At 47.6% G+C, this 16003-nt stretch overlaps 1 protein-coding gene across 19 annotated transcripts in view; it reads left to right on the plus strand.

Annotated features, from left to right (window-relative positions):
• Positions 1–2455: 2455 nt before the first annotated feature.
• Positions 2456–16003, plus strand: part of Rbp (RIMS binding protein) — a 30025-nt gene continuing 16477 nt past the window's right edge. Inside the window, exons 1-11 of one of the 19 annotated variants that reach the window (XM_076447342.1) lie at positions 2456–2613; positions 7028–7162; positions 7575–7909; positions 8101–8281; positions 9110–9556; positions 10340–10655; positions 11487–12070; positions 12240–12366; positions 12704–12912; positions 13377–13781; positions 14592–15129. In XM_076447342.1, the coding sequence (XP_076303457.1) occupies positions 7127–7162; positions 7575–7909; positions 8101–8281; positions 9110–9556; positions 10340–10655; positions 11487–12070; positions 12240–12366; positions 12704–12912; positions 13377–13781; positions 14592–15129 (3178 nt within the window). In that variant the 5' untranslated portion in view covers positions 2456–2613; positions 7028–7126. The other 18 variants (XM_076447331.1, XM_076447343.1, XM_076447328.1 and 15 more) reach the window with 18 other exon arrangements.

The following is a 16003-nucleotide window of genomic DNA, read 5'->3' on the forward strand; positions in this document are numbered from 1 at the left end:
TATCCGACAACCAAAAAACGTTTCGGTTTTCACTATGCGATTCTTGCACGGTTTTTTGCGCTGATCCAAAATCTGCCCTTAATTTTTCCCCTAGATGCACAGTTTTTGAGAAATTTGATTTTGAAGAAAAGACATATTTTTCAAGTTTAAACAAATACTGTGATGTTACTATAAAAGATTTTGAATTGTTCTTTACGGCAAAAGATTCTGTAGACTTTCCCGAATACAGTGATATCCAATATTAATACATTATGAATGTCTATGTTTAAATTAAAATTGCCGCGCCGTATCCCGTCGAACGACCGCGCTAGTGGTTAGCGCCATTGGCGGCAACTCATGTCGGGCGAAAATATTTTGCTCTCTGGTTCGATAAAAACGTCGACGTTGCACACGTCAAAAGGGGGTTTTCCAAGATTAAAGTCTGCTCTATTGCGTGAAATAGTTCGATTTTACGCTGGACCCTTGTTTTTTAAAATGAACTGAAAAATATCCCCAAAAATTCGTGCAAAAGTGGTGTCCCTTCATCTTCAATGATTGTTTAAACATGTTTAAACATTCATAATGTATTAATATTGGATATCACTGTATTCGGGAAAGTCTACAGAATCTTTTGCTGTAAAGAACAATTAAAAATCTTTTATAATAACGTCACGGTGTTTGTTTAAACTTGAAAATATGTCTTTTTTTCAAAATCAAATTTCTCAATAACTGTGAGTCTAAGGGGAAAATTAAGGGTAGATTCGGAATCAGCGCAAAAAACTCTATAGGAATCGCATCGAAAAACGTAAAAAAAATTGGTATATGTTGGACAGCGTTATTACCATTCAAGATTATTGTTATTCAAGATTATTCAGCGTTATGCTAGAGGTGAAAGTCCGGTCAGAATCCACGGAATACGAATTGTACAAAAATCTTCGATCTTTATATATGTCTCCATCACGCGGTGTAATATTTAATTATTTTAAAAAATTTTGAGAACACGGAGATCTAAATTATATGCACCAACCGCAATTCTGTGACTTCCGAAAGTCGGTCAAATCTGATTGAGCTAAATATTGCACACAGGATTCATTTTGCATTAAAAACATGTTTCCCAAAGGGATTTTTGGCGACTCGAAGAAAAATTTCTTCCAGGCGCAACGAGGGGGCAGGATATCCATAAAGCGGATTTCCCTCAGGTAAAAAAAAAAGATAAAAGTTCTGGGTTAGATTTGGATATGATTATGTTTAATTTTCATTAAACTTAAACCGGGTAAGGTAGAAAATGACACTAAAATGATAAGAAACTTTTTTCAAGTCGTCAAAAATCCCTTGTGGAAACATGTTTTTAATGCAAAATGAACCAATGTGCAAATAAGCTTAGCTCAGTCCGATAAGACCGATTATCGGAAGTTTACCCCGCAATTCTGATCGTATCCATCGGTAACGTTTGTTTTTGTCACTTTAAAAGCAAAAAAGAAAAACTCCTGCCGGAATTTTCATTGTGTTTATCGGCAAAAAGAGTAACGACATGTTCCAGGTTAGGAATCTCATTCGTACTCGAATATAAAATAATCCAATGTTCCCTAATCGAGATGTTATATGTTTTGTGGGTTGAAATTAAAGATGAATGAATAGAAAGAGAATCTAAAGAGAAATCTAAAAGCAAGGAGGAGATTACGCTGTATCGGTTAGATGGCAGAGGACGTGTATTTTTCGAAAAATTAACTTCAAAGAGTCAACAAATTAGAGAAATTCGTAGCTAAGAAAATTGTAAAAACTGAAAGAGAGAACTGAGCGTGTAAGAGAAAAAGAGAGAGAGAGAGAGAGAAAGGGGGTGGGGGATCGAGGAGAAGAGAAACTAAGGGCAAAACGTATGGGGTGCGGATGGAAGAGTAGGCAGGGGAGGGTGGTGTTTGCCACTAGAGAACAGCTATCCACCGTAGGCGTCGTACGTTCATTGATAAGCGTATAACGCCCCGTGCCTTAGACGCGTGACGTCACGCGATTACAGTAACGCCTGCGCTCCGGACAGGAGCGTGCTGTGTGCACTTTGCACCACAATCCACAATCCTCGATCCGGAATTTGAACTTTCCTCTACTAGTTTCTCGTTCGCTGGTGTGGAGCTCCGCCCGACACATGACAGATATCCGCAACAGTCGGAAGTCATAAAATAGAGTAGAAAATGTCGATACCGAGTGAAATGGTCGGTATCGAACGTGAAGCGAGCCTAGCTGCATAGACCGCGATGCCTACTTACCGTACTAGCATATCTATACGTACGTCGATACACTTAACTCGTGTCGAAGTAGACGCGGCGCTATTTGCAAGGAAATTGTAATGCAGTTTTGAAATGAGTACATATACGATAATCGCGGGGGTAAGAAAGTGGGGAGTACGACAGAAAAGGAGCTGACGATCGACGAATCAAGCGATTCTCGTACGCTTGACTATTTTGCAAGGCTAGCGGTACTACGCATGCTCTAATCGCGGCACTTGGTCGTCCGGACTACATATTTTCGACGGTGATCGTTACATCGGGGATTAGACTTTCGGATAGCGAATGAAGAAATAAAGAAAGAAAAAAAGAAAGAAGGAACCGTAAATTGGTGGTCGAGGAAAGAAGGCTGAAGGTACATTCTATACGTATATTTGGTATATGTGGACACTTTGAGTTGTAGGGGGTAGGTGGGATGAGGTAAGAGACTAGGGGTTGGCGAGCCGAGCGTAAGGCACGGACCAAGGAAAAGAAAGAGATTGAGTAAGAGAACGAGAGAGAACGCATATATGTGTGTGAGGGTGTGTGATAGAGAGAGAAAGAGAAAGAGAGAGAGAGAGCAAGAACGGAAGAGAGGAATGAGAAGAAGCGCGAGCGAGGCAGAGGGATAGTCGGAGCGGGTTTTGGTTCGGTTCTACGGACGGGAGGGGTTCCGAGGTGTCGGAGCCAGAGAAAGGAAGACGGTAGGAGGGCAAAAGGAGAGGGAAAGATCGGTGGATCGTCTCGCGTGTATTGATTGGTCTTTTGTGAAAACTACACCCCCGTGTAGCCGCGAGGCAAACCATTGTGAGTCGCGAATCGCGGGTCGCGAGTCGTCGGATTTGAAGGGTGTACCGTGGCAGGGTGTTCCGTAACCAGCTGTACGTCGTACGTCGTACATCGTACACCGTACGCCATGTTCGGTTCCGATCGATCGAAATTGTAGTCGGATCGATTTGTCGGGCGGCATTCACGGAACATATAGAAATCGCTTGGATCTGCGGGTGAAGAAAGGTCGAGGGTGAAACGTACGAAGAGAAAAAGAGAAAATCTAAGGTTAGAATGCGAGGACAACGTAGGAATGACGTAAGCAATGTCGAGCGATCCCTAGCGGTAAAAGGGCTCTGTATCGGCATCGATCGCGGAGTGACCCATATCTGGCGGTGACGGGAGTTCCTACCCCTGCTATCGCGTCTCGGTTTACGCCGACGGCTCTCTTCTCTCTCTCTCTCTATCTCCCTCTCTCCTTCTCCCCCTTTCTTTCTCCACGACTACCCCCGCATCGCCTGCTGGCTTTCGCCCCTCTCATCACCCTCTCGCACTGTTCCCTTCCACCGGCTCATCGTCCGATCGCTCCAACGCCCCACCGCCCCACCGCCCCACCGCCCCACCGCCCTATCGCCCCACCGCCCCAACGGCCCAGCGTCACCATCACCATCACCGTCACACCGACACCGGTAGTTTCCCTCTTTCTCTCGTTTTCCCCGGTCAGGATCCCCTTCCAGGTTCCACACCCCCGCCGCTACGTGCCGGTTCGGATCGGTGTCTACCCCCACCGATAGACCACTAGTTTCCCCTTTCTCCGGCGAACGAGGGAAAATTCCTCCTCCCCCGATTCCCAGCAGCCCTGCCGCCTGCCTTCCACGGTCGAGCAGATCTTGGAGTTTGTACGGGATGATAGCCGAGTGAGAAAGCTCGCGAGTCCCGTGAACGTTCGCTCGTCAGCAGCAGCAGCAGCAGCAGCAGCAGTCCTGGCCTGCCACAATCCCTTCGATTCGGTCATCGTAAGTGTCCGCGCGTTTCCGTCGAACGAAAATCGTCGCCGATCCCGTGCGATCGCGCCAACGAAACCCCCGAACCCGAGTATTCGTACTAGACCGAATGTTATAGAGTACGGACAGGAGAGAAAGAGGTTTGTTCGTTGGTCTTGAGTCAACGAAGTCGAGAAAGACCTAAAAAGGAAGAAAGGGTGGGAGAGAATGAGAGAGAGAGAGAGATAGAGAGAGAAACGGTATACGGCCACGTACGCTTTTCCGCGTTTTCACGAAACGGAGGTCGAGCGAGTCGTGTTATGTTACAACCGAATCGTTCTCGTACAAAGTGCCTTTTCGTCGGAGTGTGTCGAGGGAAGTGTCGAAGCGATCGCGATTTGCTTTTGCTCGGGGGCTTAAACGAGAACTAATCTTCGAAAACTAGCAGACGACAGTGTGCGGTCGGGTTGTACTCGCTGTCGTGACTCGCGAGTGGCATTGGTCATCGACGTCGACGTCGACGTCGACGAATTCAACGGTGGCAACGGCAAGCAAAAACGGTTGCTCTTTCTCGCTGTAAAGTCCGATCGGATACGGATATTTTCCACACCGAGCAAATAAAATAAAAGAACCGAAAAACCAGCACGATTTAACGAAACGTGCAGACTCGCCAATGGGACATGGTCGATGATGAAAACAGAACGAACAGCACAACGATCGTGACGATGACAGTGGCGTCATCGGTTTGTCATCGGTACGATCGTAATCGGAACGGAGCGAGACAAGAGGTGCCGGTGCTGGTGCCGTCGTCACTTGTACACGCGCCGACGACAGACACCACGACCACAACCACGGTAGACTAACGATAAACTATTGACGACAGACAATAAATGATAAACGAAAGAATAGACGGTAGATGATAGACGGCTGACGGCTGACGACAGTTGATAGACGATAGACAGTGATACAGTGGATGCACTACGTATCCTTGTGCGGTGGTGTTCCGTGCGCGTATTGTGCGCACCGGTCTACATGTACACTACGTAGCGTTGGTAGTGAGATCAATAAGCAGTGCCGTGCCGCCACTCGACCCGTACCCGCGACCACCAACGGAAACTCATTCTGAAAATCTCCTTCCTTTTTCGACCTCCGAACACGTTCCCCGCCTCGCGTCCTTGCATCCAGCCTCTCTCCACCCTTTCGTCTCGCTCTTTCCTACTCTCCCTTATACCCCCCTCGCCTTCTCCTCCACCCGTCCTATTCCTATCCTCCCCACTCGACTTATCCGTTCTCTTCTTTTCCTTCTGTCGGAAAAAATCCAGCCTCGAACAGTTATACTTTCGTTTGTTCCTCGTCGAAATTTTTCAATTCATCTTGCGCACTCCGGGGACGAATCACAAGCGTAATCGGTCAAACGCTTTTGAACGCGTGCAACGGAACTCGTCTCCTCGTTCGCCGACGAACCGTTTCCGAGATCGTGGAATTTTGCCGGTCCCTGTAAGCCTTTCTTCGTCCAGTGCCCCGCAAACACCTCTTCTAGTTCGATTTTCTCTCCGGACCTTGGACGCGATCGTATTCATCGAGTCGAGAATTTTTATTCAAACTGGTACTTCGTAGGAAAACGAAACGATCGTGCTTTAATCATCTTCTGATTAATACCGTGACAGTTCCGCGAATGGGACGATCGTAGTAACGACAAAAGGATCGCCGGATCGTTGAATCGGTTGCGAGGACACGAGAAAAGAGATGGGCCGATGAATGTCTCGAGTACGATGTACTTTTCGGTCGAGGAGTAAAATCACGCACGGAAGACACTCTTTTTCGGAGATATACTATGTATATTCCTGTTCGGAGGGGTAGACGGACGAGCAGGTTGGTGGTCGAACAGGCGGATAGGCGAATGGGCGAATGGGCGGTTGAACGGGCGGTAGAGGGATAATCGAACGTGCTCGAGATACAGTTAAAGCCGAACATATCGCCGGGATTAAACGGTATCAAGGCAAAAATAGCGATAATCGAGGGTCACGGTTCTATCTTACGTTCGCGACATCTATTTCGCGAAACGACAAGTTTGCGATCGGATTTCTTTCTCTCGGAAGACTTCTCTCTTTTCCTGTTCCCCTTTAAACCGGAAGTCCTCCGTTTCGACTAACATGCACCGGTATTCGACAACCAGCAACGATTAACCCTTGTGCAGTCTCAACCGCGTACCCATTTACTGTATCTCTTTCAACAATTTGTTCATGTTCCTCTAAAAACATTACAAAATTTCTCTGAATGTGCATTCTTTACTCGCTAATATATTAATTTATAGTCTTGCAACGAGAACGTGTGCAAACATGTTAAATACAGCAAGGTTTTAAATAATCTATACACTTTCGTCGACTGCATAAGGGTTAACGGATCTGAACTCGACACTACTCGCGTTAAGTAGACCAACCGGAAAGAAGAGAACTCCTGTTTCGTCTATTCGAGCCGTATAAATAAAATCGTGCAATTCCTCAGCTTCTGTCGCACCCAAGAACCTGTTGCCCCGACGATGACGATCACAGTGCTTTCGAACAAGCGGTTTCGAATTTCGTGTGATTCGATTCCGATTAGAGTCGGCAGGACGCACGGCATTGCTGGACCATCTAGCGTTCGTTCGATCGAAAAGACAAGATGCATATTGGACCGCGCGCAAGGACGGTATGCGACTAGACTCGGCGCGGATTCGCGTAAAATATGTTTGCATGTTGGACAGGGTGGGTGGAAAGATATAGACAGGGGGACGCGTAAACGTATTGCCGACTAGTTTTCGTCGGCTATTGAGTTATAAGAGTTTACTATGGGTTAGGGTATGACGGGTGCACGATGAAAAGAAAATTCCTTTTCGCACCTAGAGAATCGTGCGCCTAATCGTGGGATCGTCGTGTGCAGCCTGGCAGGCCGCCGCAAAAGCCGCCAATTAATTAAGATAGCTCCTAGATACACGGTAGATCGATAGGGACTGGCCGTGATAAAGACGGGCGAGGGTTTCAGACTTCAGGGATGTTGCAGTGCTGTGGTGTTGGAGGTGGCGCTTCCACGGCACCTCAGGCTCCGCAGCTGCAGGATACCGGATCTGCTGTCGGGATTACCACCTCCACGAAAACCACCATGATGCAGGACGCAGTACTCGAATCAATCCTCGAGGTGAGTTCAGTTTCATCGAAGAACGAACAAACGAACGAATCTCGTTCGGTTTTCGTTCGAGGATGCAACGACGAGAGATCGGTGGTCCTTGTACCGTATCGCGGTACCGCTGTATCGGAACGGGAGAAAGTATTATGGTACACACAATATTGTAGGATCAGCTATTACGTACAAAATACATGTGCACGTAATAAACGTACGTTGCAACGTAGTGGTATACGTACATATCTGTCCCGCATCGAGAGTCGGTGCTCTCGGGTCCTAACAAATTGGTCGTAAATATCCTGTTCCTAGAAGAAACGAGATCTCTCGTCGGTGATGTTCCATCGTGTCATGTCCGTGAACGTTGGCTCAAGTTTTTCAGCCGTTGAATTTTACAATGGTGACGTAGGGCAGGTTAATCGATATACAGGAGAAACAATGTTTTCAGCAAATGCGTGAAACCGAAGCTCGGAAAGCGGATCTGGAGCGACAACGCGCGGACGCGCAGAACCAATTACGCGAAAAGATAGCGGGCCGCTATCAGGGCCCGGAATCGATCGAAGCGCTCCAATCGAAGATACGAGAACTCGAGAAGAAGAAGGAGTTACAGGTCGTCAGGCACGAAGAATTGTCGCTGGAGCTAACGAGTCTAAGACGCGCCCGAAGCAGAGGTCCGGTGGTAGGTCACTCGGCGATTCCGACTACTTGGCCACCGGCTGGTTCTGAAATCGACAGAATAATAGCAAATAGAGAACACGAGAATAGGTGTGTTCCTTGACATGGTACTCTTCTAACCTTCCGCTCGAGAAGCTCGTTACAAGTTTACAAGTTTACAAAGTTAATATATACAATGTTTCGCTGTCGTGTGCAAACGATCGATCACGATCGATCGTGATCGTGGTATGTCTCCCCGAATTCTGACCGGAATTAATTCTATCGAATTTTTGCGAATGTAGCACCACCAGGATGATGCACGAGATGGATCACGCCCGAGGAGCTATTACCACGCAGCAACCCTCGAACACGCAAGGTATACTACGGTCCAGCTCGGAAAATCTTCCGAATCTCGGCCAACATCAACAGCATCCGCCCCATCCGCATGCTCTGAGTTTAGGGATGCCAACTCAGATGGTTCATGTAGGTGACGATACGTACTCTCTGTGTCTCGCAAGTTGTTCCTTGAGACGGCACAGGTGCAAAGGGACGTCACACATTTTAGCCAATAATTCGGCTGGAACCGAAAGTGCCAGTGGAATGACCCAATCGGACGGCTTGTTGCCGCATTTCTTTCAAAGATCCATATATTTCACGTGTATACATAAGTGTAAATACACGTGGTACGCGAACCGTGCAGTAACAATTTAAGGATCCGCGAATACGGATTCGTTCGGCACGTTCGAGTCCAACAATTGATGCGAACGTGCCGAACGGATCCTTTAAGGCCCGATACACACATCCATTTTTCTAACGTGCGATTGAATTAGGCGCTGCACATTTGTTCGAACGTTGCGGCGCCGCAATACAATATTTACCGCAATTCCGTCGCCGCACGTTAGAAAAGCGGATGTGTGTAGCGGGCCTAATAACAGACGTGCACATCGACTGATATGCGATAATGTACTGACGGTCGCATATGCGGTTTTTATAACGTGCGGCGCCGCAGCCACGGTTCAAACAAACGTGCGGCGCCTAATTGAATCCATAGTATTTCAGACCGGAATTCCGGTACCGCACGGTCGCCGCACGTTAGAGAAACGGATGTGTGTAGCGGGCCTAAATTCGTACTACACGGTTCACGTACCTTAGTACACGTTCAAAACAGCGATCTCTAATTCCTTTCGAATTCCTGCCAGGAGACAACTTGTGACGCACGGAGAGTAACGTAGTACAATAGTAGCCCTTTCGTTTCCGTTGTATCGCGAACCGCGCGATCGCCTACCCCCATTGAAACGCCGATTGAAACAGTACGCAGGTTCGCCGATGCCGTTGACGCCGATGATGCCGGGTAATCCGCCATTGACACCGAACGGGCCGCCATATCACTACAGCGAGCCGATACCACCAGCTCCATCGCTCTCCACCAGCCAGTCGCAGCCCGTTTTCCAACAAAAGATAACGTCGTACCAGCAACAAACTCACACCGATCTACCAAGCTCCCATTCTCACAGTGCTTTGCCGTCGCAGCAGAAGCAGCAACAAGCGCACACTCACTTCACGAGCAATCAGTATCAAGAGAGTTATCCGCATTCGCAAACTTATCAGCAGCCGCTTCAACAGCAACAACAGCAGCAGCAGCCACAGCAACATCCAGCCTCTACAACGTACCTGACGTCGTCGAGTCAAAGCGTGATGCCTCATTACACGCAACCCGCTCAGACCGCTCAAACGTACCAACTGAACGGAAGCCAGCAGGTGCGTGTGCTCGACCGCTTTCTTTCTTCCTCTTTTTTGTTTTTCTTTGTTTTTACGTCGCATCAACTGCTATGGTAATTAGTAGACTGCGGATTTGATGCATTTATGACTATATTGGGTACGTGCAATTTAAAGCAGTGGACGAATTACGAAGATTTAACATCAGTGTATTAATTTCAGCTTAATAAGACAATTAAAAGAAACAAGAAATTTCACTTTGGCTCTTGTGTCTTGCAATCAATGCAAACATTTTTTGTTCTGCATAAAGATCCGCAGTCTAGTCATTAGCGACGGGACCTACAGCTTATTAAGGGAGTAGACTCGTTTTTCCATGATTGCGAGGGTGTGGGATACGCCTTCTCATTTCCCGATAATGCAAAGATATGGGGTTTTTCAGTAGTCAATCGCCCTCAAAAGTCCTATTTTTACGATGACGAAGCGTAATTTGCATTATCCGGCAGCATGTAGCTGTCGTAGCTTTATGAAAGTAGCTACCTGCTTTATGTTTCTGAATAATGCGAACTAGTAGAAATAAGATTTTTAGTACTTTAGTTCAGCGCTTTTGAGTACTGAAAAACCTCATATCGAGAAATGAGAAGATTCTGCACCCTTCCTGAAAACGAGTCTATCCCCTAAGATGGGTTCCGAACCACCTTGGACACCACAGTTTTTGATATCACTTGGAATCTTTTCCAATGAGAATACTGCAGTGGAAATATTTCCAGTGGTACCGTAGTTTCTTTGTTCCGGTAGCGTTTTCCTACCGATTTGTTCGTTTCGCAGGCAACAACGTATCCAAGCTTGTCAATAACGTCGCATCCGAACGGAACGTACAGCACGGGGGCGAGTACGTACAGTGGGCAACTGTCGCATCACAACTATTCCGTTCCGCAAACGAGCCTCCCACAGACCACGTTGTCGTCCCTGCCACCCTATTCGACGAGCTCCTATCACTCGACTCTCGGCCCGCTCACCAGCGTACCTCAAACCGTTCTTCCGTATTCGAGCGTTCCGAGCAGCTACGCCAACACCGGATCGACCTATTCCACGGTCGGGACACTCGGGACCAACGCATTCAGCGGGTCTGGTGTCGGCACAGGTACGAATCTTAATACACGGTATTTCTTCGGATGATGTGACTTTCGTTTGTGCGGGCGATGTTACTTTTTTAGGATTTGGTCGATCGCGCTACAAAGAAACACGATCCGTGATGAAACTTTCTTTATCTTAGGTATTTCGTAACGAAACATTTATCGACGGATTCGTGAAATTTTTCTGATTAAAACGGGACCAAACACGATAGAATTGCTGTGATATATTCGATTGTTCGATAAGCGATGAAAGTTTTGAACGCAAGGAAGGTCAGCATGTGGAAAGAAAGAGACGCGCAGGTTAAATTAATTCGCTTATCGCGAACTGTTTGAAGAACCGATCACCGAACAAGACTCTGTTACTTACATATTCATAATCTCTTCATTTTTAGTTCCACTTGTACGAAACTTTCATCGGTAGATTTGTGAGATTTCTCTGGTTAAAACAGACCAAACTCGACAGTGTCCAATCATATTTACCGATAACACAGCGAGTTATTGTCACACTTGAAATCAGTAAATATGGTCCGAATTATGCCGTTTTAATTAACTCATTTTAATTAGAAAAATCTCGCAAATGCGTTGGTAAGAGTTCCGTAAAAAAGAATGAAAAATAGAAAACTTTCCTATTCGATTTTTTTAACTGTGCCGATTGCCTTGACGCTCAGTCCCTCTTTGTCGTTGACGCGCTGTCCTTCTCTATGTTCGGCACACGTCAAAGAAAGTAGTACCTCCACGCTTTCCGAGACTCCGTACCCCCGAAGTTGTCACATCATCCGCAAAAGAATACTTGTTCCCGTTCACGCGAACGAGTACAATACAAGAGTCCTCTGTTTCAGGCACCAGTTCGGCAGGCTTGTTGCAAACGATAGGCGATCCGTTGCAAGCGATGCAGCAACTCTCCGCGCAATCTCAGGCTAACCAGCTCCAGCAGCAAGCCATCATTCAACAGATTCAGCAAAGTTTGCGCGCCAGTTCGCCTACGACAGCTACCACGAGTCACCACTACCTCGGATCGAGACAGATGCCAAAGATACCCAGCAGCATACTCGCGAATCCCTTGGATCGACTGACCAACGACAATATCGTTCCCGAGGGCCAAGTAGACATGCTGGACATACCCGGCAAAGGGAGATGTTACGTCTACATCGCTCGTTTCACTTACGAGCCGTTCCAACATTCGCCGAACGAGAATCCGGAAGCGGAGCTGCCCGTTCAAGGTGGCGATTATCTTTTGGTCTGGGGACAGCCGGACGAGGATGGTTTCTTGGATGCTGAGTCCCTCGACGGTAGACGTGGTCTGGTCCCTGCGAATTTCGTTCAAAAATTAGTCGGCGACGATCTATTGGATTTTCATCAGGCCGTGCTTGGTCTCAGGGACGTCGACGACTCTGCTTCCACCAATATCCCCCAAGTGAGCAATGTGAGCAATCTCTGGAAGTATCGTTTGCTTTTACGCATTGGCAAGAGGCCGCGTTTCGTTCGCGCCGCGCCGTCGTGAACGCGAACGTGAGCACGAGCACGATCGCACCACGTTGTCCTGTTCTTGTTCTCGGAGTAGTCGTTCCTCATTAGGTCTCTTGTCGTTTCAGTGCTTTCTGCAGGACATCGACCTCGAATTAGCGGCTCTCGAGGAAGGAAACCGAAACCGGCAGGCTGAACTATCCGCGTACGCTGAGCTGGACAACATCGCGGAAGAGGACGAACAGGAACCACCAGGTTGGTACGCTTCTAATCCTACGTGTTACCAGCTACGAGCTAAAAAGCTACGAGCTACGAGCTACAAAGCTACGAGCTACGAGCGCCGATCTCGTTCAGCGGTGAGCATGGCTGCGCATCGAACACGCTAAAACATAAAAGTTCAAGTATACATATATAGTATGTAATATATATGTGAAACAGTAGAACACTATCGAGAAGTTTTGCGCATCGTTCGTTCCATCGAAGCAAGTACATGCTGCGTCGAGTATCGGACACGTTTAGGCTGGCTTAGCAAACTAGATAGCGAAAGACTCTTAGCTACAGCTAGGCTTGTCTTGTCCTTTTTTTCCTGAAGAAGTCTACCTGTTTTCGGACCTAGTTCCGGCGCCACAGCATCTCACTCTCGAGCGTCAGCTGAACAAGAGCGTACTGATCGGATGGACACCGCCCGACAACACTCATCAACTGGAATCGTATCACGTCTACGTGGACGGAGTGTTGAAGGTTACCGTGAAAGCGACCGAACGAACCAGAGCGTTGGTCGAGGGAGTCGACTCCACCAGGGTACGTACACGCACGAATAGCGTGTTCTTAAGGGGGTAGACTCGTTTTAACCCATCTTTGCATTATCGAGAAATGAGAAGTCTTCCCACACCCTTGCAATCATGGAAAAACTAGTCTATCCTCTTAACGCCTGCTGTTAGGGTGGATTTATAGTGGAGCAGCGAGGTGAGCTGTGCGGTGAAAAAAAGAAAAACAAAGAAAATACATACGTACTTTTTCATTAGTATGTGTCGAAATGTTGTCACGAATGTTGGTTTGTTTTCACCGCGCCGCTATCATCGATGCTCGCAGCTCCACTATAAATCCACACTTACGTGTTGGTATATCGCGCATAGCGCATCGAATCGAGCACGAAACTGCGAAGCGCGCGCAAAGCATCCGCGATTCGTCGGATCGTTTGCGCGCGCTTCTCGTGCTCCCCGGGACGACGCGATCCGATTTAATCGAAGCCACGCACGATACAGGCGCACCGGATAAGCGTACGTTCGGTGACGCACTCGAGAAGAACGTCTCGGGATGCAGCGTGCACGATGGTGATCGGCAAAGACGTCGCTCTGGGTCCGACCGCTGTCAAGGCATCGAACGTAACCGCTACCAGCGCCGTGATATCTTGGCTGCCGAGCAACAGCAATCACCAGCACGTGGTCTGCGTGAACAATGTCGAGGTTCGAACCGTGAAGCCTGGCGTTTACAGACACACGATCACCGGGTTGGCGCCTTCCACTATCTATAGAGTAACCGTCAAAGCGAAGAATCTCAGAGCGACCCACTTCGAGGACCAAAACACTCAGACGGCCAACAATTTAGCGTGTCACGTCCACTTTAAAACGTTACCCAAAGGACTGCCCGATCCTCCGGTCGATATCCAGGTTCGATCTCCGGCTCATCTAAAGGATACGCCAATAGGGACGCTGTAAACTTAAACGCAAATTAGAAACACAAGGATTAGCGATAAAATCAAATTTATTATTTTATTCTGAACTTTGATCTATGCCGTTTATGTGTGAAAGATAATATCACTCGAATGTTTATCACGACTGGTTTTACAGACTGGTTGATATACGATGGTCGAAATTTTCGATGACATTTTCCAACATGGTCGCTTCAATCGTATTTATCTCGGCAATAATGCTGTGTTTCAAGTCTTGGATGGTAGCTGGTTTATCGACGTAAACTTTACTCTTCAAGAACCCCCACAAAAAAAGTCAAGATCACATCAGTCACAAAATCAAAGTCAAATTCACATTTCCATTTCTCAGAACAGTGAAACTCGTTTCAGAATAACTGTAACACGGTCTTCAACCGTATCCATAGCGATAAATGGCAAACATTCAACTAACAAAAGGTTATTATAGATGACAGAAAATAAACATGACGTCACAGTTAAATTGACGATCACTTTACTGCGTCCCTATTGGCGGACTCTTTACATTTGTACAGTAAAGTCGCGATCTAGCTCCCTAAGGATCTCCACGATCACTGTCCCTTCGCCTACTGTCCTTTTCTACGTTCGGCATCCTTTGTACTTTCGGCGCAGTCGACGCAGTCATAAAAAAATAGTTTCCCTACACGATCTCTGTCCCTGCTCGAAACAGGCGACGAGAGCTAGATCGCGACTTTACTGTATCGCGGTGGAACACGAAGTGATATCGGTCTTTTTTTCTGACGTTGTCCCGCAGGTGGAGGCTGGACCGCAGGACGGCACTTTGCTAGTGACCTGGCAGCCTGTTGCCCTAAACGGTTCGGCCGTCACCGGTTACGCGGTGTATGCCGATGGGAAGAAGGTGACCGACGTCGACAGCCCCACCGGCGACCACGCTCTGGTCGACATTCACAAACTGATGGGTTTGAATCCGAAACATATCACGGTGCGAACGAAAAGCAGAGAAAGTCAATCGGGTGACAGCTGCGCCACCGCAATCCCTTGCAGCGTGCTTCGCAGTGGTGGCGGGGGTACAGTAGTGGGTGGCGCCGCGGTTCATCTGCAGCAGCATATGCAAGACCAAACACAGCAACAGCAAACCGGCACGGGACAGTCGGACGACCCTAACAGGCTTCGCATGACCGGAGTCGCTCAGAGGTACTCGGCGCCGGTACCTTCCCACGTCAGGAGGCCTGGCGGCCCGAGAGTCGACGTCCACGGCCAAGTGATCATCGAGACCGACGAGAATCTCTCCGACAAGGAAATTTATCCCGGCCAGAGCATGTCCCATATGGGTAAGAACATTTTCCTTCGATACATATATCTTTTTCTCTCTTTCTCTTTTTCCTACTCTTTCTTAGACCATTTATCAACCCCATCCCATCCTTCCTCTCTCTCTATATACATATATGTATATGTATACTATATCAGTCTGTCCCACAAGAGCATGTCGGCGATATATTCGACACCTGTCACCCAATGAGAGATAATAATGTAAACAAACGCAGATGTCTTTAATACGTCTTCGCTGAATATTTGTCAGTTTTGTATCTGACAGTGAACGGAACAGAGCTTTCCGAGATGAGTGCAGCGTACGCGAGACCATCAATTTCGTACCAAATGGAAAACGGAAAACGCCAACACCGTACTACCTTGGCCATCCCAATCCCCTGATGCAAACCCAATAGAAAATGCGGGGTTCATAATGAAGAGCAAGCTGAGAGAGAAACATAATAACGAAATAAGAACTCTTGTATACACCATATTCGGAAGAAATGGAGGTTGCCATGTGTGGGGCTCACCTTGCTTGAGAAAAAGTAGAGGCGAAGGCATATCCACTAACACCCCACCGCCCAGGGGCCGCTTCTGAGGTCCTTTGTCCTCCATTACTCCAGCTGGAGACTTCCGTTGGTCCGCTATTCGCAATTCTACACGAAAGTCTGTCGAACGAAAGTTAGGTAAACTCTAGTCCTAAGGTCGCCTTGTTGCCAGCGTGTTCGCTACCTCGTGTTCGCTACCCGCCACTGGTAAGCGGACTGAGCGGCCCCGAAATACCATAGGGTCCCGAATTTCGCAGCACTCATCTTTTTTACTTGTCTTTTTTGTTAATAAGTTTGTGAGAGTTTTCTTGCAACACTTCTATATCTAAATTGAGTTTGAGGGCCCCAA

Source organism: Lasioglossum baleicum, chromosome 3, assembly GCF_051020765.1.
Source record: "Lasioglossum baleicum chromosome 3, iyLasBale1, whole genome shotgun sequence".
Taxonomy (NCBI): Eukaryota; Metazoa; Arthropoda; class Insecta; order Hymenoptera; family Halictidae; genus Lasioglossum; species Lasioglossum baleicum.